The sequence below is a fragment of the Hippocampus zosterae genome, chromosome 6 (genome assembly GCF_025434085.1).
Source record: "Hippocampus zosterae strain Florida chromosome 6, ASM2543408v3, whole genome shotgun sequence".
In the NCBI taxonomy this organism is placed as follows: Eukaryota; Metazoa; Chordata; class Actinopteri; order Syngnathiformes; family Syngnathidae; genus Hippocampus; species Hippocampus zosterae.
In genome coordinates, this window is record NC_067456.1 from 17,984,751 (window position 1) to 18,012,404 (window position 27,654).

Consider the following 27,654-nt stretch of genomic DNA (forward strand, 5'->3'; position numbering starts at 1 on the left):
TTGCAGTCACATCCATCTTGTAGACACAATATGCATGCATGCTTACACACACACACACACACACACACACACACACACATCATGTGATGTCTGACCTTGTACATTCAGATGTCGTTGTTGGGAAGTGATTCACCTTGGACCGTCATTTCTTTGAGAATCAGGCTTTCCTCTGTCTTTAGAAGAAGCCATGTCCGAGTGGTGAAAGTCCTGACTCTGACATTTACATTGTGTAATGAACTCGCCGGCACTATGCGGTGAATGCCATGGTGACTTTGGTGAACCATGCCTCACCTCACTGCTATTTGTTGTCTCGACGAATGCAGCCACGACCATTTAGTTTTTATTCTATTCTTTCATCCTCATCTTTGTATTGGAGGTCCCAAACAAGTGGACAAAACAAGCGCCTCTGCTTATTTACGGGATCCGCTCTTCATATCACATACCGTAGAGAAAATGCAAGTTACAATCGTAAACATCTTGGCAGTGTCATGTGATGATGGGCGGGGCGGCCATCAGGCTGACTTGGCTGTCAGCTCACAGTCTCACTTGGCCCGCGCGTGCGTGTGTGTGTGCGCGCACGCGTATGTCATTATAATGGCACACCTGGCTCGACTGGTGCACCCAGTTCCCAGCGACAGCCGCTCGCCAGCTCGCTCTTCGCACATAACTTGTCTTTCGGTTGGATTTCAATCGATGCTGCTTTAGAGGGCGGTGACAGCGCTTTCACATCAAGTGTGCCAGTAAATGTGTTTTTCCACCGCACCGGCAAACGAAGAATGTGCTTGTAAACGGCGCTACTGTTTTCTTGGCTTGGTCTTAATTGGCTGCCATGTTGTACTATCCCCCGATGGAAGCTTACTCACTCACACCCCTGCTGTGCCCTGACTGGCCGCAAGTAAGCGCGGAGAGGTGTTGGAATAACTAATAAAGAGCACGCATGGGGGACCTCCCACTTTGTTGGCCTCGGAGCATGTTTGAGTTCCAGCAGTGTTAAATATGATGTCGTCTCAAGCCTGTTGTGTGCACTTCAGACTGGGTGCGTAGAGGTCAAAGTTCCAAAGCCAGCTGTTGCCCCTTTCTTCACTTCCTGTGCATACTATTTACATAATGCTCACTCAAAATACATTTTCGAACGAGCTTATCTTGCAATGCTGAAATATATTCATGGTAGATGTCACTCATTGTATTTAAATTTTTTCTTTTTTTTTTTTTCTTTTGACAGTTCAAGCTCGGAACCGGTCATGCAGAGGTTTGACAAGGACTCAGAGGTGTACAAAATGATCCAGGAGAATAAGGAGACTCGCTCAGCGCCTCGTCAGTCCAACACCTTCAAAATGCTGCAAGAAGTTCTGGAGGCTGACGAGAAAGGTTGGGACAACATAGCCTAACAAAACATATATGCCCATTAGGAGGTAGTAGACCGAAAAAAAAGAATACTTATAATATTAATATAGATACGTAATACACACACCTTGCTTTTAACCCTGGAGAGCCCAAGAACATTTTTCTTCTTTGGAAAATGATGAATTATATGTTAAATGACTGCGGTATGTTCACTGTAGAGCAAAATATGTTTTTCCAAATATTTCATGCTTTAATCCTAATTTAGGATTCGGGCCAAATTTGACCGTTTAGGATTTAAGGGTAGCATCCGAGTAGCAGAATTTATAGGGGCCAAATTTGACCCTGTGGGTTCCCCGGGGTTAAAGACAAACTTTGTATGAAATATTTTCCACAAACATAATAAAAGTGGACAGTTTAAACTTCTTGTTCATTAGCTGAACCATAAGCAATTCCTCTACTTGTGTAGGTTGACACGCAGGAGTGAACGCGGGTCTGATGGTTTGCATCAGTGCAGTTTGGAAGCAGATGCTTTGTCAAATACTGCAAGAGTTGCATCACTTGTTAAAACCTACTTGTTGGCATCTTGTCGTTTGGAGTCAGGGGGATCCCGCTCCCAAATGTATCATGCAACTTATGTTATGTGTCCACATGGACGCCAGCCATCTGTGCTGTGAGAAGACAAAGTGTAATTTCATTTGTGAGCAGTAGATGGTGGGATGTTTGTGGGGGGTAAATCAATTCACAACGAATAACACGAAAGTGCCCAGCAAAACCCAAGTGTGCAGTTACAAGTGAAAGACGCAAACGAGCTTTCAGTGGTAGTGAAGGCGTAACTGAACACGGTCAGCATTGCCACCTCTTACTGTGTATGTGTGTGCATGCGTGCGCCTGCGTGTGTGCGTGCATATGTACGTGTGTCATTCCAGAGGCAGCATTAAAGTTCCCGGGAAAGTTGTCACCCAGCGTTCCGAAAGTAAGCACACCGGTGGGAGGAGTCAGCAAATACCACACCTGTGAGAAATGTGGCACCAGCATTGTGTAAGGTCACCTTTTCACATTTGAAGTTTCTTGAAAGACTAAGCAGTGCTACAGCAGTTTTGAAAGTCAAACCTGCAAACTTACCGACATAATTGTAAAGGGAGCCGTCGCAAAATATTTTGAGGTAGGATTGGGTTATCAATCAATGTTATTGATGAGATCAGATTCATTGCGCAGGACAATTTTCTGGTTTTATTTTCGTCCTCCGTAGTTCAAGCAGTGTCCTCAGACATGAACTGCTTGCGCCAACAACAATTATGCAAACGACGAGTTTACAAAAGCAGTCAGTATCCCCATCTTAGCGATCATTCCAACCTCTCTACTGGCTGTTTTACACAACCAAAGCGGTTGATGTATTTAATTTCCATGAAGCAGCAGTCGACAACCGTCAATCTTTTTCAAAATGTATCCCCCATACGTCGAGGATCACAGAGGAAGGCAATGATGGCGTCATTTGTGCAGAACATTGCAAAAGATGTGGTACCAATGTATACTGTATGTTGAAAAAGACAGGATTTATCCTCATGTTGGCCTGCACAAATATTTTGCTACGGTCGGTCTCAATGAGAGAAGACGACAGGGAAGCTGGAGAGAGTACCATCATTATTCGTGCAGTTTAGTGGCTCATTTTTGGTTAAATTATTGACAATTTTCCAAGAGAACGCACTTATTTTTATGTCTGTGAATTAAAAAAAAAGTTTTTGCTGGATCTCTGTGGATGTTAATGCCGTTTTATGCCAGTTTGGTATCAGGAGGAGTCCAAATTGTCATATTAGTTTTTTTCCCCCTCAAAGTGAACTATAATCAACTATAACTGTGAAGGTTTTATTTAAGGCCACTAAGTGCCGCCCTACTTTCTAGAAAATGCACAATGACTCTCTGAAGCCCATGGATGACAACAAAAACATATTTATTCTCATCATCATTAGATGAGGTGAAAATGCCTAAAATATGAAGATGGCATCAAACACAGTCCTGACTCCTCCACCCTCATCTTCCCACTCGCAGCACACAGGCCGTGCGCATCGTGGACGACCGCTTCCGCCACCCCGAGTGCTACACCTGCACGGACTGCGGCCTGAACCTCCGGATGAGGGGTCACTTCTGGGTGGGTGATGTGATGTACTGTGAGAAACACGCCAAGCAGCGGTACCAAGGTCCATCCGGCTCACCTCGATCCAGTCTCTCCCCTCACCACTGAGTCTTAACGCCACTGGCTGCCTAACATCCGCCTCATCGGACCCCCTTGCGGACAATGGGCACGCACGTGGGAAGGTGTCGACGACGTGGCAGAATTTTGCTTTTCTCCTCACATTTAACATTGTTTGGCGATACTGTATTATCCTTCACTTCATTGAAAATTTGGGGAGGTTTTCCATGTGGCCCACAGTCACTGTTGTTAGCTCTAAAAATACACCCTCCGTGAGTCCATGATTGCCACATGTACTGAGGTGACTGTACTTTTACCAATACACCAAAACTTTAACATGACCGAGGCTCTTTTTACTCTCCAAGATCTGGATAATCATTCATAAAACAAACAAAGAAAATCAAACAGCAATAGAAAGGGACCAAGTGTGCTCTACACCGCATGCCATGCAGTTGGTATAAAATCTGTGTGTTTGTGTGCGTGGGGGTGGGGGTTGGCGTGCGCACGAGTGTGTTTAGGTGTGCATGTGTGTGTTCGCGCACGTGAGTGAGAGGGTGAGAAAAATGTGTTACGGTGATGATTGCAGTCTCGAATGATTTTTTTTCTTTCTAGCTAGGCCAGCAACATTTTCTATATCTCATTGTAAATGGAATTTAATAGGAAACAACAAAAATATGTATTTGATTACTTCTTTTGCTGTTGTGTTGCTTAGGAGGGATTAGGAGGGTTCTTTCATTATTCAAAGATTTTGAATGTTTGTGTGATTGAGCTGTATTCTATTATATATTTAAAAATGTGTATATCTCTACACACACACCATTTTCAATGCACGAGAGTGTGAAAATAAGTGATACTGTATTTGTGATCAGTGATAGAAGTGTAATCGCCCAGTTAGAGTAGTACTCTGCATGTGGCATTTAATAAATTGCACAACTTGAACTTTCCTGTGTGGCATGTATAACATTTAAATTTTACTATGCTTCATCACAAAAAGCACACTGCGGAACATGTTTAATTTTTTTGTTTTTGTTTTTTGGCTGAATTCTGCAGATACATCTGCCTCATTATGTGGGTTAAATCATAGGTTTGAAATGTTCCCCTGTTCTTAAGTTCATGCTATTTGTATTTTATTTTCATTTTTTGACACTAGACTGTTGCACGGACAAGCTAATGTTGCGAAGTTTCCCCCAAGCTTTTCAGCCTCTCCCGTGATTCCAGTTCAGCCACAAGAGGTCAGCATTGACCGCTGAGAGAACTTGCCATCATTTGAAATTTTCTGTGTGTCGAGTACTGTATTCATTCCATAAATTTGGGATTCAGGATGAATCTTTCAGGAAAATGTTTAGATTTTATAAATAAATTAATTTTGTCACGTATGATCCTACTTTAGAAATTAGCAATACGTAATTGTTTTACGGTTTTTATCTGTTGTTTTGGATAATTTCTTGAAACAGAAAAGACATTATTAAAACTGCAAATCGTTAGGCCAAACGGTTTTGCAGTTGTGCGCAACAATACAGCTCGTTTGAAAAAGCTCAGATTGCTTCCAAACCAGTTTAGCCATGTGTGAAAACTAAAATACCCAGTCAGCAAAATTGGTCTGGCCCTGCTCTGGGGTAGACACAGCAGTATACTCGGCCCACATACCTCAATGAATGACGGTCCTGCAGTGGCCCACGTCTGGCATCCACGATGTGGGCCGCATTCGGCAAACCATATCTGGCCCTACTCCGGTCCGATGCTGGGCCAGAACAGGTTCCTGATATCAGCCTGAATTCAACCTCAACTAAGCCACATCTTTCATGAGCCATATTTGACCCACATTAAAAAAAAGTCACAAAAACGACTGTTATAAAAATGTTTGTCATAATTTGTGAACCTGACATATAACTCCACATACACTGGTAAAATGCACTTTTCTTTATTTAACAGTGAACACAAAGTCCAAATTGGGATGCAGCTTACTCTTGAACGGTATTTTTCTGTCAAATTGTCATCAAATTGTTGCGCTCTCCGTGTCCTCTTTTCTTCTCATACTCTCCTTCCTGTCACCACCTCGACCAGGAGCCGGATGTAGCCATCTTTTGATTGTGACATACATTTCCTGGTCTGAGGCCCAGGATGTTAGGCTGTTAGGTCTCACAGCGGCTGCAAGAACTGTAAGAAAACAAGAATGGACAGTGTATTAGGAAAACAAACATTTGTACATGTCATGAACAATGAATGGTCAGTAAAAATAACCCCTGACATTTCTTAGAAATAATAATAATAATACATTTCATTTATAAGCATCTTTCAAGACACTCTAGGACACCTTACAACCAAAACTAAATGGTGTGGCGCTGTGGGGCGGAATATTTGCCACCAAAAACTAAACGTGAATAACTTTTAAATAGTTTATACTGAATTTGAATTACGCGAATTGAAGGTCAGTGTCTCGTATAATGGATGGATTTGTATATTTTACTCTGAATCATATTGAATAACTGAATCTGAATTGTACAATCTGAATTTGAAACGATACACTTTTTTTTCTTTGAAACTTTACTTGATCCTCACTGAAAATTAAATTCTGTTTATTTTCATATTCAGTCTTACAAATACAAAAGAACGTTTTTTTCAACGTCAGATTTTGTTTTTGAATTGAGGTACTAAGATTTAAATTAACTTGATGGTCAAGTATGGAGTATCCGGTTTGTATTGCAGCAAACGGAATCAAAATTAATTTCATTGTATTTCAGTGCAGAAAGTGATGTGTCGGTCGCGAACGAGCCGGTACAAAGAAGTGAACGATGAGCCGTTTTTAGCCGAAAAAAACCCGACCATGTATAGAAAGGAATTTTTAGCCGAAAAAAATGTGTGTCAGAATGTGTTTTTAGCCCCCCCAAAAAACGACCATGTATAGTAAGGCGTTTTAACCCAAAAAACCCGACCATGTATAGTAAGGCGTTTTTAGCCGGAAAAAAACGACCATGTAAAGTATATGGTAAGGCGTTTTAACCAGAAAGAAAAAAATGACCATGTATATAGTCAGCCGTTTTTAGCCAAAAATCATGACCATGTGTCGTCAGGCGTTTTTAGCCGAAAACAACGACCATGTACAATAAGGCGTTTTTAGCCGAAAAAAATGACCATGTATCGAAAGGCGTTTTGACCCGAAAATAATGACCATGTATAGTAAGGCGTTTTTAGCCGAAAAAAACGACCATGTATAGTAAAGCTATGATGGACAGTCCCTCCCACCCTCAACGTAAACGTCTTCAATAAAGCTGCAAATGGTGGTTAAAGAAAGATGTGACCTTACTGCACACACTGGGAATCGAACACTCAACCACTGGATTTGGGACTTCCGCTTTTGATCAGCTAACCCACCACAATGAATCTTGGGTTGTTTTTCCTCAAATAAGTTATTTATGGTTAATGGTAGATGGTGTTGCAACAACCAAGGATCGAACACTTAAGGTGTGGTGTGGCACACCATCACTGTATCATTGAGCCAAAGCAACACAGCAGAGTTGTGTTTTTTTTATTAATCATGTTCGTTTTTTTCAGCTTAAAAATGTCAAAAAATGCCTTATTGTACATGGTCGTTTTTTTCGTCCAAAAAGGATTTACTATACATGGTCGTTTTTTTCAGCTAAAAATTCTGTACGAAAATGCCTTACTATACACGGTCGTTTTTTCCGGCTAAAAATTTCATCCAAAAACGCCTTACTGTACATGGTCGTTTTTTTCGTCCAAAAACGCCTTACTCTACATGGTCATTTTTTTCGGGGAAAATTTTCGTCCAAAAACAACTTACTATACATGGTCGTTTTTTTCCGGCTAAAAACGCCTTACTATACATGTTCATTTTTTTGGAATAAAAACGCCTTACTACACATGGTCGTTTTTTTCAGGTAAAAATTTCGTCCAAAAACGCCTTACTACACATGGTCGTTTTTTTCGTCCAAAAAGGACTTACTATACATGGCCGTTTTTTTTCTGCTAAAAATTCTATCCGAAAATGCCTTACTATACATGGTTGTTTTTTCCGGCTAAAAATTTCATCCAAAAACGCCTTACTATACATGGTCAATTTTTCGGGTAAAACGACCTTACTATAGGTGATCATTTTTTCGGCTAAAAATTTTGTCCAAAAATGCCTTACTGTACATGGTCGTTTTTTTGTCCAAAAAGGACTTACTATACATGGTCGTTTTTTTCTGCTAAAAATTCTGTCCAAAAATGCCTGACTATACATGGTCGTTTTTTTCTGTGAAAAATTTTGTCCAAAAAGGCCTAACTATATATGATAGGTTTTTTCAGCGAAAAATTTTGTCCAAAAAGGCCTTTTACTATACGTGGTCGTTTTTTTCGTCCAAAATAGCCTTACTATACACGGTCGTTTTTTTTCGGCCAAAAATTTTGTCCAAAAATGCCTTACTATACATGGTCGTTTTTTTCGTCCAAAAATGCCTTATTATACATGGTCGTTTTTTTCGGCTAAAAATTTTGTCCAAAAATGCCTTATTTTACACGGTCGTTTTTTTTCGGCCAAAAATTTTGTCCAAAAATGCCTTACTATACATGGTCGTTTTTTTCGTCCAAAAATGCCTTATTATACATGGTCGTTTTTTTCGGCTAAAAATTTGGTCCAAAAACGCCTTTTTATACATGGTCTTTTTTTCGTCGAAAAACGCATTACTATACAGGGTCGTTTTTTTGGGGCTAAAAACGCCTTACTATACATGGTCGTTTTTTTCGGCGAAAATTTTCGTCCAAAAAGGCCTTACTATACATGGTCGGTTTTTTTTCGGCTAAAAATGCCTTGATATACATGGTCGGTTTTTTCGTCCAAAATAGCCTTACTATACATGGTCGTTTTTTTCTGGTAAAAATTTCGTCCAAAAACGCTGTACTATACGTGGTTGTTTTTTTTTCGGTTAAAAAACGCCTGACTATATGTTTTTTGGGGCTAAAAACGCCTTAACGATAAATGGTCATTTTTTTCGGGCTACAAAACGCCTTGCTCTACATCGTCGTTTTTTTGGGGTTAAAAAGCCTTACTATACATGGTCGTTTTTTTCCGCTAAAAACGCCTTCCGACACATGGTCGTTTTTTTTTCAGATAAAAATGCCTTACTACCCGTGGTCGTTTTTTTGTCCAAAAGGGCCTTCCTATCCATGGTCGTTTTTTTTCGGGTAAAGATTTTGTCCAAAAACGCCTTACCATAACATGGTAGTTTTTTGGGGGGTTAAAACGCCTTACTATACATGGTCGTTTTTTTCGTCCAAAAATGCCTTATTATACATGGTCGTTTTTTTCGGCTAAAAATTTCGTCCAACACGGTTGTTGTTTTTTCAGCTAAAACCGCCTTATTATACATGGTCGTTATTTTGGGTTAAAACACCTTACTATACATGGTCGTTTTTTTCGGCTAAAAACGCCTTCCTATACGTGGTCGTTTTTTTTTCGGCTAAAAACGCCTTACTACACATGGTCGTTTTTTTAGAGTTAAAATGCCCTCCTATACTTGGTCGTTTTTTTCGGGTTAAAATGCCTTACATGGTCGTTTTTTTTTCGGCTAAAATGCCTTACTAAACATGGTCGGGGGGTTTTTTCGGGTAAAAACACCTTACTCATGGTCGTTTTTTTGGTCTAAAAACGCCTTACTATACATGATGGGTTTTTTCGGCTAAAAACACCTTACTCATGGTCCTTTTTTCGTCTAAAAACATCTTACTATACATGGTCGTTTTTTTCGGCTAAAAACGCCTGACTATACATGGTCTGGTTTTTTTCCATCTAAAAACGCCTTACTATATACACTAGCTGGTTCGCCGCCCTCCGGGCGGCTCATCAGCTAGTTCCTGCGGAAGGATGGTAAGGTGGTGGTTCGCCGCCCTCCGGGCGGCTCATCAGCTAGTTGGCTGGTAAGGTGGGCCTTCGGCCCACAAAAGTGTTGTTGCTTGGTTCAACTTTTTGTTCATCTTCATTGCTTATCGCGAAAATAAAGAGATGTTTAGCTCTACTAAATAACTAACAATTTTATTGCAATGCTTGTGGGTAGACAACATTTTTTCGCTAAGATGCCCGCGCGATCGTAGTGAGCCACTGCCTGAGCGGCGCAGTGGCGGCGCGCAGCGGCGCGGTGAAGTAGGTACGTTTTGAAAAGGGACAGACGGAAGGACAGACCGCGTGCGAGACGACGCGCAATATATATATAGAAGATTGTCGTTTTTTCGGCTAAAAACGCCTGACTATGTGTGGTCGTTTTTTTCGGGCGTAGGGGTGGTGATGGGGTGGCATTGAGAGTTATGAAGCACATAGCCCAAACAGATCAATAATCCCAAGTTATGGTAGAGTTCATCGCTTGCATTTAATGTTTTTAAGAAAGTTCCTTTCAAGACAGTACAAAACCAATCGCCACTCGGTTCCTTTCGTAATTTCATACACGACAAGTGGAACCATTCATAAGGTTTGTTAGGACAGTCGTCTGAGTCACAAGCAACCATTCTTCCGTCTCTGTCCCCATTGCAGATACAGTAGAGACTAAGACTATTTTCGGGGATATTAGATACAGATGGTCTGCTTGTGTCTCGCTTTGATGACCGTGGCTTTACTGGTTGTGGTCGTACCCATCCACAAACAAAACGGTCGTAGCTCTCCAAACTCTTGTAATTCTGAAAGTCCTTCATTTTGAAAAAAGGGCTTGGCTGACAGATTAAATAGTTCACAAGATCTGGATAGGTGATTTCGGGAAAAAAAATTGTAATCTTCACTCCATTCAGATTTTTCAATTTGATAAGGATCCTTGCCAATAACAGCAATTTTTTAAAAATACCGGCTATATGCTTGCTTATCCAATGTTTCAACATACTTCTCCATGTTGTGTGTGTTCACAAATCACCAAATTAATCAGGAAGCAACTCTTTCGTGTCGAAGTCTGCGTAGTGAAAAATGCTTGTGCGATCAGCGCAAGCCCTCCAATCTTGCGCACCGCACGGAATTGTGGGATACTGTTACTATTTTTAGCAAAAAATAGTAACTGTGTTCAATTAGCCTGCCATGCATGTTTTTGAAATGTGGGAGGAAACCAGAGTACCCGGAGGAAACCCACCCGAGGAGAACATGCAAACCCCACACAGGGAGGCCGGAGCTAGAATTTAACCTGATACCTCTGCATTGTGGAGTCCACGTGCTAACCACTGGACTCCCAGTCCACCTATGAGTGAATAAGACATCATAATCTTAACCATCTCTCCACATACACGCGCGTGCGCGCACAAACACGACATATTTGTTGAATATGTCAGATGGTTTACGCCACTGGGTGCCCAAACGTTTTGGACCGAAGATCGACTTTTCGATCAACCAACTTCCAGAGAACAACCATTCAAACAGTCACCGAGTGTGAACCGATCCCACACTGGCCGCACAGGTCAGGCAACACCATCAGTGGCTCTGAATACTGTAGATCAGATATTAATATTAGTTGAATTCCTGAAAACATTTGGGGTGAAAAAAGTGCTGTACTGTCATGCGGCAGAAAACGTGGTCATAGGTGCTGGAATTCAATGTGAAGCAGTACCACAATGAGAATTTCAATCCAATTTAGTAGTTCGGCGATTCACAGGATTTATATCGTTAATATTTGAGTTTGTAAAGAAAAAAGGAAACTGCTTACAATTGCCTCAATTGTTGTAAAAGGAATAACACATTTGAGAAATATTTGAATTTGGAATAGAATGTGCGGTGTTCCCAAAGCATTTGTAAAATGCAATCAGCTTGCAACAAGGACTTTGAGCTTTGCTTACTCTTGATAAACTGCTTGTTATTCTGACCATAAACTGGCAACTGTTGATGTAAATGAAAACTGTACTTCACAAATGTATTCAACAGAGAGCTATATTAAATTGTATTTACTTCTAAGTCAAATGGAAAGCTCGATTTGAATGAAAACAAAGCACAATGACCCATTATTGTGACTTTTATTAACAAAAAAAAGGAGAATAGAGAAGGGATAAAAGAAACATCTTTTTATGTTCAACTGAAGATACTTTCAAACAGCAACAGTTATAAACAACCATTTACACAACCTGTACAAATATTTTTCCCTCAAAATTTTCATTGATTCAAAATAACTTAAATAGGTTTCTATGTAAAAGTGCAAATCCTTATGCATAAAAGAAGACCAACGGGGACAAGTGGGATGCTTAGTTCACTGGCAATCAGGTTTTAAAACATCACAAGCATATTTCAACTTACTAAACTATTCTGTCATACATAATGCTTTAAATGTACAGCATTCATATGTGTAGAATATCCCTCATATTTTTAGGGTGCTGCGCATTGCAATCAAGCTGTGTTTCTGAGCATACTCTCATTCACGACTACATTGTAAAACCGATGAAAAGTATCGGATCCATCCCAGCCGCTTGTGCAACACGACTAAAGAGACCCGCAAACTGTAGTGTTCTCCTGGAAGTTCATAGTCAACGTTACGGGGTAACAACTATTTTCACTGATCATGTTTGGACTAAATCTTCTGTACAGGATGAACCCAGATATGTTTGCATTCCTACTTCACATAATTTGAAAGAAACTGTGTGTGTGTTAAGAGGGTTGGTGGTTCTCCACAGTGTTTGGGCAATGAAGCCACAAGGGTGGTAAACTAACAAGAGAAGCAAGCCATAAACTACAGGGACTTACATGCTCCCGTGTTAACATGCAACTGATGCACAAAAAGTGAAAGGAGACAAAAGGGAAGAGTATTACACTGCATATCTGTCCTCTATGTACTGGTCGCCTTGGAAGGGAAATTGGAAATGTGTCATGTGAAAGGAGGAAATAGCATGGAGTCAGTATGGCACCAACTATGACTTTTGCTCAGCTCCTGCAGCGGACTGGGCTGCACTCTCTGGTTTTAAGATCTGGTAGGTGATGAGGTACTCTGGGAAGGCCTGAGGGGAAAAACAAACAACAGCTGGGTGACAATGAATCATCTGCGGTGTTTGCGCTGTGGCTGAATTGAAAATGTACCTGCTCTCCTCTGTAAATCACATACTCGGCATAGGCCAAGCCATTAACGCTTGGCCGCCCGATCACCGAGTGGTGTCCTGGGGGAGCGTGGGCCATTTTCATGGCACTAAACTGGAGGAAGGACTTCCCGAGAGTCACCCTGCAGAACAGCATCTGCCTGCAAGTTGTAGAGCAAAAGAAAGCGTTTAGACCACTGGTGTCAAACTCAAGGTCCGGGGGCCAAATCTGGCCCGCCACATCTTTTTATGTGGCCCTCGAAGGCTAATCAAACATGTCAACTTCCATGATGCATACTAAAATTCTCATAATGTAATAAATAAGAGACATATTGTTCGCATTTTCTTGTGACCAGACCCCTCATTCCAGTAACTTATACAGTAGTTGAATAAACCGTTATAATTGACTTTTTTTGATATGGTTTCACTCATAACGGCTCTCCAAGGGAAATGGGAACTAAAATGTGACTCATGACAAAAACGAGTATGGTATAGACCAGGGGTGCCCATTACGTCGATCCTGATCTACCGGTAGATCTAAGACAGGTCCCAAGTAGATCCAAGGAGTGTCGAGGAGAAAAAAACAACAACCATTTGTGTGGCTTTGTACATGTTAGTAATATATTTTTTGTGTTAATGTATGCTGCACCCTAATCATCCTATCAGTCTCATTTTCACAAAAACAATATTTTAAAAATCCTGAATTTACAATGGCGCGAGACAGTCACCGGAAGTTGTTAGCGCTCAGCAGTCTGCAATTGCAGCTTGTGATTAGAGCTGTTGCGCTCTATCTTTTATCGTCATTATTCTCATTCAGAGTTTGCTTTGTGTACAATTCATCGAGGGCACGGCAAAGATTATTGCGGGAATATAGGAGGGCCCAGGGAAGCACTTTAAAACGGTACATGTGAGCTATGATAGTTAACAGGCTGCAAAAGTGCACCGCATGCCTCAGTTTCAGGCTGTTTCTCATCATGGCGTGCGTGTGCGTGCGTGTATGTTTGTATGCGCGCGCGCCGGTAAGGGTTGTCTCCCGGCAGGTTAGTTGATCAAAAAGTAGATCTTCGGTCCAAAATGTTTGGGCACCCCTGGTATAGACCATGACCTATTTCAATAGGAGCACACCCAAATCACTGCGACATTATTTGGAACGGTTATTCACCTGTGGCACAGGTAGCAGGAGCGGTCTTTGTGGGTCGGACAGCCTGTGCCTCCGCCGATGCCGTAAACGTACTGGTTGCTCTTGGAGGAGTTCTCGGCGAAGTAGATGCCCGCCCCGAACATTCCTCCGATGTAGGCGTGACGCTCATCAAAGCCTTTGTGGATGATGGCATTGATGAAGGGGGAACCTGAGGGAAGACACTTGTCAAGATCATACACAACACAACACGTCTTCGGTGGCAGCCAATTTAGAGCATTCCGACTGATCCATCAAGGCTCACAGAATATCGCGCTTTATGGCTGTCAACACAGCAACTATCAAATGAAAGATTAGGCTCACATCACGTAAAATAAATAAATAAAAATAAACACAGAACATGAGCCGTTTGTAAAAGGAATTTCCTTTCCCATCAACAATGCAGTTGACAATTCAAGCCAAAGTCGCTCAAAGAGCCAAGCTTTCATTTGTTTAATTCCTGGTTTGCTCCCATAAATTCCACGGGAATTCCGTTTTCAATTTTGAACATTTTCAGATTTTGCAACCCGATTTGCATTTTATTCATATTTGAACTTCTTGAACCTCCTGATGACCAAGGCAGTAATGCATTGCATGAACGTGCAGCACGGACAGCGGACAGGCCTCGCGGTGGTCCAAAAATCCACCAGAGTGCAGCTGAGCAGATGTGCGTACCGTGAAACAACATGCGTTCATTGTGGTGGTTGTGGTTCTCGTCTGCGATCTCCTTTTGCCGGTGAGTGTAACGCTCCCTCAACTTCTTGTTCACCACTTTTTGGATCTGTGGGCCAAAGACGGTATTTATTTTGATGAGACAGTGTGCAACGCTCACCCGGAAATGTGGAAACTCCTCAATATACCGACAACTAAATAGGACGTGAAAAACAGACTTGACCTTGATTATGTTGTATCTGCTGAACACGCCACCTGCGTTGCCTCCATCTCTGTGCTCCCTGATGGTGCTCTGCATCTGAGAGACAAAAGAAGCACGTTTCATGTGGGGTTCTCCCCTCCCGCCCCCCCCCCCCCCCCCTCTCAATTGGCCCGTTTGCTCACTGTGTGGGGATTGGTGAGTGGGTGGTTTTGCTGATAGTGATGCTACAGTATCCAAATGCCACGATATATTAATCATGATATGAACCTAATGATACGATAATCATGATGAGATTTTGGGGAGGCTGGTGAAATACAAAATGTCATGATACTGTATATAACCTAAACTGTATTTATAAAGTACTGTAAAATAATGATTAATGGATACAAAATACATGCACAGAGAAAACTCAGCCTGTCATCACCCCAATATTATGTTTTTGTACCGAAGAGCAGCAGTGCCAAAGACAAAATCTTGGCCAGAGAATTTTATTGCAATATGTTCTTCGTGGTTCAGAGGTGCATCGGGGTCTATGTAGTACACAATGCCGTGTTCGGCTGAAGCGTCTGAAGAGTAATATTTTTTCCGCACGAAGATGCTGCTTTTGATATCGTATCATCACAACCAGGGCAATTGGAATATTGCAATATCGCTTTTAGCATTACATTCCTAGCTGCTAATGGAAGTGGAATAAAAATGTTAAATAATAAATGAGAGATGAATTTGGTGTACTCTGATAAGTTGCTCATGTGTGCACTGGTAAAGACGCACTATTTTGGTTTAATGACTAAAATAGTCTGACTATAATGACTGCAACAAAAATAACTATTGCGCCACTTTCAATGGTTTTCTTGAAAAAAGCAATACCGGTACATGTACAATCAATCTTAACAATGTCAAATAGGACAAAGCAATAAGAAACCAGCCGTAGTTTTGTCGTGTTCACTGCATTCTTCAGCTAATACACATTCCGTAATAACAGACATTGAAATGAACAAGAAATTGAAGCAGCAATATCTATATCTATATTTATATTAAACTTAATTGAACTGTGTACAGCTCTCTCTGAAACATGTATTTTTGTGCATGCAAACACTTTGTTTTCCTTCTTCTACCCCCAATTTTGCTGCTGTAAACTGTAAATTTCCCCAGTGTGGGACAAATAAAGGACAACTTATTATTATGGTCAAATATTTTTTTTCCATGACTATACACTGTTCTACATAACAACAAAAAACATTGACAGACCTTAGCCAAGGAGAGAATTTTCTTCACTGTACAAAATAGTTGAACAGATCGTTGTGGTGGCCATTACATTTTGACGAGAAGTCTGTTTAGTTTTGAAATTGGGCTGCCCTTAACCTCTCCTATTTGAGTTAGCGGGTAACTAAAACAGTTTATTTTGTGCAGTCCCGGCCAGTATGTGCAGACCACCATCGACCTGAAGATCAAGGAGAATAACATACCTCCTCCTCCACTGACTGATACTCCTTGTCATCGGAGGCGAGGTCTATGAGGATGGTGCCTTGGTTGGCACAGTGGAATGTCAGATATGGATTGGCACCTGGGGTCAACGCAACGAGAAACAGTGGTTACAATTGCTCAAGTGAAACATTTCCAAGAGGCAGTGACCTCAAATAGGCCTTCTCACCTTGCTGACCACCCAGCAGCCTCTCTACGCCCTTGATAAGTTTGTGTCGGTGCCCGTAGGCATTGATTCCGATTTCCTTCAACTCCTCGTGACCCATGTCAACAAGGACATCCAAAGTGATCTAACATGGGGGGGGGGGGGGGGGGAGAAAAGATTTCAAACTGATGCCTAAAACCAGCTTTCTCATGCTTTTGATGAGTATGTGTTCCCAAATTCACTAAAGTGAGTTGCCAATTTGCCATCGTGCATTTATATTCACATTTCATATTTTTGACATCGTCTTCATTTCTCACCTGCTCTCTTTCAAATATGTCCCTCAAGTGTTCCAGGCCCAAACTCTTCAGGAATTGACTGATATTCATGTCCAGCATTGTTACTATTTGGGAAAATAAAGAAAGAAAAGAAGGTTTTTGTTAACCACCTTTGAAAACAATTTACTGAGGACCCAAGAGGCAGATTGAATAATCTTACAGTCTCCTTCCTTGCGGTCCGTGCCTGCGGCTCCATCTGCCACTCCTGAACTGCCACCAGCCGCACCGCTGGCCAGCTCATTGAGCGGCCCGGCTAGATTGTCTATGCTGCTGGCGGCTGATAAGCAGGACGGTGTGGAGGCTGGCGAGATGACAGAGGCGCTGACCACTGTGGCCTGTGGCTTAAAACAGATTGGGAGAGCGTCCGGTGGCATGGCGTCCATAAGAAGGGCCCGGATGTCGTCAGCCTAAAAGTGCAACAACAGAAAGCGTTCCAGTTTAAAGAGCATAAATCCGTCACTTATAAGACGAAAGACGAGTTCAGATGAAGATGAGATGCATTCATATCCGTAATGGGGTACAGAGTGTTGATGTTTTGGTGATGTTACCGTGGCCAGGTCCAGAGCTGTCTGACCTTCCTGGTTCTTCATGGTGGGATCAGCCCCATGAGCCAGCAGCAGAGCACAGAGCTGTGTGCGGCCTTTCTGGGCTGCCTCGTGCAGGGGCGTGAAAGCCCATTTATCTGTGGCATTCACGCAGGTGTTGTACTTGATGAGCAGGGCAGCAATGTCAACATGCTATCGGAGAGGGAAGATAACAAAAGCCACTGTTTTTATTTGGAGAACTAAAAAGGAGATATTTCAATCAAAGAAAAGAGGTAGCTGAAGCTACCGAATGCTTTAAGAGCTCGGTGGGTTGAAACTCACGCCATAGGAAGCAGCATTATGGAGCGGGATGAGACCTCCTTTGTCTTGAGCGTTGACGTCTGCCCCGTGTTCCAGCAGATACTCAGCCACTTCAAGGTTGTTGTAGCCAGCTAAGGAGAAAACAGGAATCAGTTGGAAATTGTAACAAGCGCAGCAAATCAATTATCCAGTCCCCATAAGGACACCCACAGTGAGAAGAAAAAGTGTGTGAGAAGTGACCAGTTTCAGATCAGACATCCACAAAGGTAGCGCTCAAGGTCATCAGTTGACGTCCGCATACATTCTTACAAGTATGGCTAGTGAGTTCTGATTTTACGTAAAATGTTTTAACCCAGAGACACTACAGCAAAACGTGACTGAGAGATTGCAGTTCCTCCATTCATTTACTTAAAACGAAAAACACATTCTTAGAATTAAAAACAAAACAAAACTATATCCTATACATCCTTTGACTCACCCACTTTTCTCTTGACGTCCATGGGGAGGTGAGTATTTTAGAGCCGGACAAACCTTTGTTTTCAATTACCAGTTTAAGTATTTGAATACATTACTGTGCCATATCATTTGTGTAGGAGCAGGCTGTATCACTGTAACTGATGGAAGGACATTGTTTTCGGCTTCTTCTGTCAAGCTTTGTGATTGAGACAATTAAACGCAGCCAATACAAGAAATCCCGTTGTGCGTCATCAATATCCTTAAACACATCGCAGTTGGACAGGAGCGGTTACATTTTTGGTACAACTACCGATTTGACTCAAGAGTGAAAAAGCCAGAAATGTGCAAAATGTACCCATTACCTGCAAGGTGGAGTGGTGTGGAGTTGCGGCCCTGAGTGTCTCTACAGTTGATGTTCTCTGGGGAGCAAAGTTTCTGGACACGAGCCAGGCAACCTTTTTTGGCAGCATCCAGCAGGGCAGCATCACCCCTCAGAAGGTCCTGGATGTCAGTGTCTCCATCCTTCACCATGTCGAGTGGCATGTTGCCATCGCGGTTCTTCTTGGAGGGGTCTGCCCCATGCTGAATATAGAGGCGTTTTAAACGGTAAACACGGTTAATTTTCCAATCTTACAACTTATCCGTCACTGATTGAAAGGGTTCTTACTTTGAGCAGCAGTTTGCAAATCTCATATTTTCCTTTGGCTGCTGCCTCGTGGAGTGGGGTGAACTTCCACAGGTCAGCGACATTGACTGAGGCTCCGTGTCTTACCAGCAGCTCGGCGACTTCATAGTGGCCATACGAGCAAGCATTGTGAAGAGGAACCAAGCCGCTGGTGGGATGAGTAACAGGTGTAAATCTCGATTCTCCAGAAAGATCGCCCCTTGGATTTTTTTTTTTTTCGTTTGTGAAAAGTGTCTAAAAAGCAACAGTGTAAAAAAAAAACGCACCCCTTGTCCTTAGCGTGAACATCAGCTCCATGGTGAAGCAGATACTCCACCACAGCCACTCGGTTGTAACCAGCAGCAAAATGAAGGGGAGTGGAGTGGCGTCCCTCCAGATCCCGACAGTTAACATTTTGAGGCGTGCACAGTTGCTGCCACACAAAGAGAACATGACAACAATGAATCTTAAAGTGAGCCTTTGAAGGCGAGAAGTAGGATGTTGTGAATGGTAGGGGCCTCTGAGTGACACGTCTGGCAAAAAGCTTCTATTCTGAGCGTCAAATCAAAAGAAAGATGCTTTCGTTGGGAAAACAAGAATCGTCTATTATGTCTTCCCCTGAAGAGTCCAGAGGTGATTGCTACACTGGACATTGGAAATACCGTTGCCAGAAGAACAGGTTATAGAAAAAAAAATTAAAAAAATAAAATAATCAAGAAAATGAGTCATGGCGCCAACTCACTTGCACAGTTTCTAGATCTCCTGCTTTGGCTGCCTCAAGAAATCTGTAGTCGACATCAGAGTTTCGCGTGGGAACATTTTCTGGAAGAAAAGAAAAAAAGACCAAATGTAAATAAAATCTGAACTGCCTTTACAAAAACTATTACCATCTTAACCACATTGCTCCTAAAAGCCTTAAACGAGGTGGAACATCCAGTAGTTTTTAGAGTGGATATTAGTTTAGTAACCTCTAATTTTATTTTCTTATTAATGTATTTTCTTGTTGTCCTTCAAGTTAGTCAAGTTAGATTTAAAGTTGGATTTTCAAGGAATTTTCCTTTTTTCAAAATTCAAGGATATATAGAGCCAACGACTTTTTTGTAGTACCAACAGACATTTCCGCAGGACATAGAACAAAATACAATCCCTGAAGTGCCAGCTTAGCCCAGTAAGTCATCAGACTTGTGAAAATAACATAAGATAGAATAAATATGAGGAAGAGATAATGGGTGATGGTTATTCAAGGGCTCAATGTGTGCAAAAATGCAAGGCATCAAAGACGTGGTGTGTATGCAGCAGGATGAAAAGCAAGAAGCTTGAGTTTCACATGATACTTACAACATCATGTCGTTGACCAAAAAAAAAAAAGAATAATAATTCCAAGAATTAAGTGTTAAACTTCCAGGGAGGAATGGGTGGGCAAGAGGTAATGATGATAATTTGACTAGTTCAGGTTTCGTAATTAAATACATACAGGTACTAAGTCCCACATTCCAAAAACATGCATGGCAGGCTGATTGAACACTCTAAATTGTCCCTAGGTGTGAGTGTGAGCGTGGATGGTTGTTCGTCTCTGTGTGCCCTGCGATTGGCTGGCAACCAATTCGGGGTGTCCCCCGCCTGCTGCCCGAAGACAGCTGGGATAGGCTCCAGCACCCCCCGCGACCCTAGTGAGGATCAAGCGGCTCGGAAGATGAATGAATGAATGAAGGTACTAAGTTTTGAAATCAATGAAAAAAGGTGAATTTTTTTTCAACTTGTACAGAAAATAAGCATGATTATTAGTTTTTCCATAGTCGTCCAGCCCGACCATGAACACCGAAATGTGATTACCATTGAGAATCTGTTGTACAGCTTCATTTCCCATCTGGGCAGCAGTAAAACCCTGCAGTGACACAATGGACGGGTCGGCCCCATAGCTCAGCAGCAGTTTGCAAGTTTGTATGTGACCAGCCAGAGCAGCCCGGTGCAGAGCAGTCTGTCCCAGTGTGTCCACGGCGTTCACCTGAAGTCAGACAAGTTAAGGGGGTTGGCGAGTGAACCATGTTTTCCAGCATCTTGGAAGGTGACTGCGAATATTTTCGAGCAAACCGAGTCTTAAAAATTCGAACCTTTGCTCCATGTTTCTGCAGCACCTCCAGAATGTCATTGTGCGCTCTCTCGGCAGCAACATGCAGAGGTGTCATAAAGCTGTGACGCACAAAAGAACAAGTGAATGCTTTCGCATCTCAAACTGAGAGGACTTTGTGATGTTAAGAGTTACAACATTCTAATGTGAAGTGTTGAAACAAATTGTGGACTTACTCTTTGTTCTTCTCGTTAATGTTCGCACCTTTACGTAGCAGCAACTCGGTCACTTGCTTCCTTTTTGGGTGGGGGGAAGCCACTGCACAATGCTTCAAAAAAATGAGTACATAGGACACATTTATTTGTAAATAAAGAAATAACACTTTATAATTCATGTAGAGTAACCACTGTAAATCACAAGTTCCAAAACCCTATGCCCCACCGGAATGCAACATTTAAGTATCATAGTTCTCACCAGAGCTGTCTCGTTGGTTTGAGGATGTTTGAAGCTGATAACTTCCAAAGCCAGGGTCTTCTTCACTTTGGTCATGTCTGCCTCACGAGCTGCCTGGAGCAGCGAATGGCCTTTGAACTCATCTATACAGAATGAAAAGAGAAAATTCAGGGACCAAAAAAAAACAAATCACTTTGGGTGTTGAGAGTCTGATTACAAGGTCTTGTGTGATTTTCAGTCATTGCTGCTAAAGAGGACTCACAAGTTAATCTCTCTTTCAACTCTGGAGTGGGAGCCATGTCCACAGCACTCTTGCTGTGACAGTTGAGTAGGGTCGGATCAGCCCCGTGGCTCAGCAACAAGGAGCAAACTTCCACGCGGTTTTTGGATGCTGCTTCGTGGAGGGGAGTGAACTGCCACAAGTCCATAGCGTTGACACAGGCACCGTGCTGCGGGAGGAAGCGTTAGGAATACGCAAGCACATGGGAAAAATGCTGTCAAGTGCACTGTGGTTCGTCATTACAAATTCTAAATGCATGTCAATGAACTTCAACTTACTTTAAGCAAGAGCTCAGTAACCTCAAAGTGACCATAGGAACAAGCATTGTGAAGAGGAACCAGGCCACTGAAGTCACAACACAGTCAGGTTTAGAGTCTGGGATGTTGCTCACTTTCAAGTGTTCAAAGTAAGTCCTCATTATACCGCTCACCCCTTGTCCTTGGCGTGAACATCAGCTCCATGCTGAAGAAGTAGCTGAACGATACGGACTCTGTTGTAGCCAGCAGCCAAGTGGAGAGGAGTCGACTGTATTTATGAAAAAATAAAATAAAAAAAGCATGTCTTATTCACATCAACGCAAATAAGGTTGGCTGGTCGGCTGCCTTGATTGTGCGCTGCGCCTTCGATGGCCGTTGGAGCAAGCAGCTGATTAGAGCCAGAGCCAATATGATTCGGCTGGCTATGATAGGTGAGCTGCAGATGAATGGTGTACATGTACTTGATGGTGTCAACTCAGTGGAAGTGCGAGCAAAAAACGGCGTCCAACTTAACATGCTGTCAGAGGTGAGAACTAACAATGCAAATTTCATTTGATTACATCTACATGACCTGTTCTGCAGTACAAAGCTGAAAATGTGTTCAAGTAGGGCGCTGCCAGTAACGACAAGTATGAAAAAAAATGGTAGACATTAGTTGATGCAAGTGAGCTGCTTCTGTTGGATTATCCAGAACCTCAAATAAAATGTATAAATGAATGACTTAAACACCCTGTCATTTAATCCATTTCAAGCATTGAATATGCAATCATTCGGCCAGTTCTAATCTGCACAAGATAAATTGCTATCAAATGTAACTGCGAAAGCGTGCAACGATGCCGTAAAATGAATTGTTTAAGGAAGCATATTCAAGCTGAAGTACTAAACCAAACTATTTCAGCCAATAATAAAAAAATGTGAGTGAAAGCAAGGTTTTAAATCCAAGTGCAGTTGTTCTCTTTATTGTGTCTACCGTAAGAAAGATGAAGCTTGCAATCAAATAGTCATTCTCAACCCAATTTCCATGCAGGAATATTTTGGGGGTGGCGGGGGGCAGGAGGGAGAAAAGTAACAATTCAAACAGTCATTCCCAATTCAATTTCCAAGCAGGAAGATTTTGTAAAGGAAATATTCAAACGGCAACTTCTAGATTACCAAATTTGCTGTGTAATGGCACTGTTGCTCAGTGTGAGATAACATTGAAAAAAGCAAGGTGCTTGAGAAACAGGTAAAAGTCATTCCTGATTACCAACCGGTTCATTGGGGGTGTGAGGTAGACACATTTCACTTGACATAATTGCTTGACAAAAGTCAAAGAGGAGCGAGCCTTTGGGCATGCATGGGCAACTGTCAGATATCATGTTAAGAAGGGGAAAAAAAGCCAGATCAAATACTGTGTGGAGGCTGGGTGAATGACGGTGTGGGTGAGTGAATAGAAGACAGACGCTGAAGAAAGCAGGCAGTGAAACAAACTGAGCTCCTCTGCAAATTCAAAAACATGGCGTTTTCACCACGGACACATTATCCAAACACACTCACATGCCACACGCGCGCACACAGACCCACACACACACACATACAGAGGAGCATCAGGGTGTGATACATGAGTGAACCACACACCCATGATGTGCAATTAATCGAGTGACAGCCAGCTTATTGGTCAAATAAAACAATGGATTAAAAAAAGGGGGAAAAAATAAGACCACAACAGTGCATCGATCAAGTGGCTGTTATCAAGGTCAACTTACCAGCATTTTTTGAGATGTTGACTGATCGACAAATGTTGCCAGAGTCACACAGAAAACAAAATGGAAAAAAAAATTACAAAACTGCAGCATCGGGTCATAGATAAATCTATTCTCCCCTCTTAGAAAAGACTGAAAACAAGGCCTATTTCATGAATCACTGTTATATCTGTCATACACGCAGTGAAATTTAGGTTAAACAGGTTGAGGGTGATGATAACCCTCAAGGGTTTTCAGCATCCAAGCGGTATACGGTGGGTTTAATAATGAAACAAAAAATAAAAATCTACCGTAACTGGGCTAGTTCATGCAGGCATCATGAAAAGCTACAGCATTGAATAACAAAAAATGAATGAAACAAGCGCATGACGATCCGGTTAGCATTTCATTATTTTGCAGATGAATGCACTTTTTTTTTGGGGGGGGGGGGTAAATAATAAAACAAAAGTGCCCTCCTTGTGGTAGCCTCGGGAGGTGGGGCTCTGGATGACATGACATCAACATTAGCAATGCTTTACATTTATATCAGGAAAATGCTGTCAAGTGCATTGTGGGTTGTCTTCGGACAATTAACCTTGCAATACACAACAGGTAAAGAAAAAGAAAACTCCACATGCCAGTGGCCGACCGACACATGGTCATCGTGGAGAAAGTGGCCATCTATCCCGAGAACCACTCAAATAGAGAACTGTGAAATAAAAGCTCCAAATGATGAACACAAAGTCAATGTCCAAATAACACACAGGAGAAGATGAATTAGGCATCTGAGAGAAACCACAGATGGTGCAACATGAAAAAAAAAATTGACAAGTTTAAGTGAGAGGTGCATGCATAATAATCAAACACGGCTATGAAAATAAAAAACAGCTAATCCCGTTATATGCAGTTACTAAGCATCCATTTAGAATAGAGACAGAAACAGTACACGACACATTATAACAATGGCTTCATATCTCTTTGTGGTTATTTGATGCAGTTGTATTTGAATTACCTTGCGACCATCACTGGCATGACAGTTAACATTCAATGGAGTCAGAAGAGCCATCAGTTTCTCTTCATTTCCGCTCCTGAAAATATATAATAATATAATATAATAAAAAATAATATAATAAGTATGTACAATAGTTGATAAAACCTAACTTTCATTTCACAAATCAAAGACAATAATATCAAGTTGCAGCAGCTAACTATCTTAACTCTGATTACAAGCGTATATGTAGGCCTGTCACGATACTTACGTTGACTTATTGTAAGATGACTAAAATGGACACAATATTTTTTTTACACGCTTCACAAATGGTTCTTTACCCATATGTTTATTTTTCATCCTAAATGGTCATGCCGATTCATTCCCTCTCCTGTCACTCACCTTAATCCCTGCTTTGTGAATTGACTCGCACACAGGCACAGTACGGGTGAAACGGCGAGAGAGATTTGCAATTGCAATTTCACGAATTAATATTGATACTTTAAAGAAGAAATCAATCAAAAAATTATTAAAATATTTACGTAACACTGACATTCCAACAATGTACACACATATGCAGGGACATACAAATTTTCTTATTTTAATTAAGGCAGTGGCCCCCAAACTTTGAGTCACTAGTTATTTTCATGTGGAGAGATATTTTAAAGACATAGAAAGAAATAAAAACAATTGACTTCAAATATCAGCCACTGTTATCTATGCTTTGAGTCAGCAAGTGTTAGGAAAGTAAAGTACAGGTCCCCGAAGGCGGCATAGTGATTGTTCTATGAGTAATTAAGTTTTCGTTAGCACGCACACATTTGTGGTCTGAGAAGTATTAAAAATAATAAATCTGGCAATGAAGTTGCACATTGTGTCACTGCCCTTGCTTCTCACCGCTAATATGAATCTACATAGGCTAGCAACAATCGGGGTAGCCTCAAATCATGAGCTTTTGGCTAACGTCGTACTCGTCTGCTCACTTCTCCGAATGGGTAAGCACTACGTCAGTGCAGCCCACCAGCGAAATGACACCGCATCTGCAATTGTCGTATTGTCAAAAATGCACCGCAATTCCCCACAAACTATTTTAATCATTTTCATCCCGTTTGGGCAATTATGTGACCCAGGATTTTCTTTGAAAATATTCATCACAAAAAAGATTACGGGATATTACGAGTTAGCTTTCAATGATTGACAAATTCCAGAAAATCCGTAATGGTTGGCAGCTCTGTCACTCTTATCAGTGGCATTAATTTTTGTAATGTGATAGTTTCTGGGAAAATGTAGCGGCCTAAAAATGTTATCATGACATTACATAATGCGTATGCAACTATCAAACATCAAACAAAATAAGGTGGAGGAGACTCACCTTGCTGCTTCTAGGAGTTCATCTTTCTTGTATTCACCTATTTATTAATATAGTTAAAGATTAGGTCAAGGCTTGAAACAACTTTCACAATATTTCAACTCTGTCAGAATGTTACACCTTGTTTAAAAAAAACCAAAACAAAAAATCTTATTTATGGGGGTAAAAGTTGAGAATAGAAACTGACCGGTGAGCACTGCCTTGGCAGACGGGTCAGCCAGATCCAGCGCAGATTTTCCATCAGTGTTGCGGATGTTTGGATCAGCTCCATGCTGGAGTAACACTACATTTACATGAGAAAAACAAAAACACTTTAAAAAATATCTCTGAACTGTGGCAACAGTTAGTTTTGACTGTTTTTTAAACTAACCCTGCACACCATGCTCACAAGTTTCAATATGCACACACTGAAAAAATATGAAACAAAATCAAACAGTAAAGTTTACCTATGCACACATCAATCTTTCCTTTAATGGCTGCCTCATGCAGAGGAGTGTAATTCCAGTTATCTCTGGCGTTGGGGTCTGCACCCTGACACAAGAGAAGGCTCACAACCTCAGCGTGGCCGAAGGAGCAGGCATTGTGCAAGGGGATCAGTCCTCCATCGTCTCTGGCATGGACATTAGCGCCCGTCTGCAGGAGATGCTCCACCACATCTTTCCGACCAAAACCTGAAGTCATATTTATTTATATAGCCTTTAATCACAAACAGTCTCAAAAGGCTTCACATGCCCACAGTTGACAGTAATTTACATCTCCTGACCTTAAGCCTCAGGAGGGCAAGGAGAAAAAAAAAACATCTGGGGAAATAGTGAGAAACCTTGCGAGGGGGCGCAGTTGTGACAACCCCCCTTCTAGAATGAACAGGCTGCAATGGATGCCGAGTGGGCAACATTCGACACAACAACGGAGGATCGTTTTAAAATGATGCTGCTTAGGAAAGAATTTATGTAATGTATATCCAAACTCAACAATTTATCTATATACGATCGAGTAAAGAGGTCTTCAACGAGTAGATCAGTTAAAACGGAGTTACTTTTGTTCAAACTAGATTAACTTAAAGTACGACACAGAACGACATAGAAGCGAGTAATCTTGCTGCCACTTATGATTCGCTGGTTAACAAGGCTACATTCTACCACTCAACTAAATGACAACATGTCGGAGTGGACACAAATATCGATGGAGGATTCCAATTAAGCGGATATGATGATGTAGCCAAGTTATCTTAGCCTAGCTTAGCGAGACATACCCGCAGCAAAATGCAGAGGAGTCGATTTTCGGCCAGCCATGTCTTTTGCGTTGACGTTCGCCGAATCGACTAGACGTTTCACTCTCGACACATCTCCGTTGCGACAGGCTTCGAACAACTCCCGAAAGGCTCCGCCGATTCCGCTGATACCGTCGGTGGGGCTTGTGGCTCCGGAGCCGGGGCTGGAGACGCCGCTGCCCCCAGAGGTGGTCGTGCTTGAGCTCACGCTGCTCGCTTGGACCGCGACAGGCAGGTCCGGAGAGGCCAGGGCGCCTTCAATCCCTCCACCGCATTCGCGCTCAGTTTCATGCGGCGAATTGATCGCTGTCATCGGCGCAGCCGTCGAGTGAGCACCCGAAAGTGAGCTGTTCCTCGGCGGAGACTGTAAGCTGTTCTGTTGCTGCTGCGCTGCTGAGCGACGACACACCGCCATTACAGCAGCTCGCAAGCAACAATAACCCCCTGCTCCGCCTTTCCGGTCAAAGTGGACGTGCTTCCGGTTTGTTACTCAATGAGCATACAGGTCCCGAGTCCAGCCTGCGGGACTGTAATATAATTTAACATGTATTTTATTGAATATATTGCGATTAGAGTGTGTATGTCGATAAGCAAGTATGAACGTCAATACAGTACCAGAACTCGGCCCTCTGGATGCATGTGTGTACGGACGCACGCAATGAGATGGGAACTTGGGAAGGGAAGTGGATTTTGCTGGTCCGACATGCACCAGCGGCT

The 27,654-nt window shown here is 42.0% G+C and overlaps 2 protein-coding genes across 4 annotated transcripts in view; one reads left to right on the forward strand and one right to left on the reverse strand.

Annotated features, from left to right (window-relative positions):
- Positions 1 to 4,471, forward strand: part of pdlim2 (PDZ and LIM domain 2 (mystique)) — a 32,980-nt gene extending 28,509 nt beyond the window's left edge. For both annotated transcript variants that reach the window (XM_052067030.1, XM_052067029.1), the window contains 3 exons: positions 1,223 to 1,368; positions 2,271 to 2,382; positions 3,391 to 4,471. In XM_052067030.1, the coding sequence (XP_051922990.1) occupies positions 1,223 to 1,368; positions 2,271 to 2,382; positions 3,391 to 3,583 (451 nt within the window). In that variant the 3' untranslated portion in view covers positions 3,584 to 4,471. The remainder of the gene's footprint in view (positions 1 to 1,222; positions 1,369 to 2,270; positions 2,383 to 3,390) is intronic.
- A 7,016-nt stretch (positions 4,472 to 11,487) lies between these two features.
- Positions 11,488 to 27,393, reverse strand: LOC127601582 (poly [ADP-ribose] polymerase tankyrase-1-like). Of its 2 annotated transcripts, XM_052066955.1 has the most exons (28): positions 26,920 to 27,393; positions 26,114 to 26,338; positions 25,855 to 25,950; positions 25,671 to 25,707; positions 24,323 to 24,398; positions 23,335 to 23,355; positions 21,763 to 21,857; positions 21,611 to 21,677; positions 21,315 to 21,501; positions 21,074 to 21,195; positions 20,836 to 20,927; positions 20,643 to 20,721; positions 20,365 to 20,536; positions 19,274 to 19,353; positions 18,819 to 18,964; positions 18,535 to 18,700; positions 18,230 to 18,449; positions 17,433 to 17,542; positions 17,115 to 17,303; positions 16,727 to 16,973; positions 16,549 to 16,631; positions 16,256 to 16,376; positions 16,071 to 16,168; positions 14,626 to 14,700; positions 14,406 to 14,511; positions 13,716 to 13,902; positions 12,558 to 12,714; positions 11,488 to 12,478 (listed from the first exon to the last, which is right to left on the reverse strand). In XM_052066955.1, exons 1-28 carry the CDS (start codon positions 27,350 to 27,352, stop codon positions 12,392 to 12,394), a joined length of 3,774 nt encoding a protein of 1,257 aa, XP_051922915.1. In that variant the 5' UTR covers positions 27,353 to 27,393; the 3' UTR covers positions 11,488 to 12,391. The 2 variants fall into 2 exon arrangements, with proteins under 2 accessions (XP_051922915.1, XP_051922916.1); XM_052066956.1 differs by lacking the exon at positions 23,335 to 23,355.
- Positions 27,394 to 27,654: the final 261 nt, after the last annotated feature.

Excerpts from the sequence above, each read along its gene's own strand:
- LOC127601582 (XM_052066955.1), bottom strand. The coding sequence starts at position 27,352 with ATGGCGGTGTGTCGTCGCTCAGCAGCGCAGCAGCAACAGAACAGCTTA. Across the intron at positions 17,543-18,229 it reads CACACCACTCCACCTTGCAG|CTGGCTACAACAACCTTGAA; the intron begins GTAATGGGTACA and ends TTTTCTCCTTAG. Across the intron at positions 14,701-16,070 it reads ATCAGTCAGTGGAGGAGGAG|ATGCAGAGCACCATCAGGGA; the intron begins GTATGTTATTCT and ends TTTGTCTCTCAG.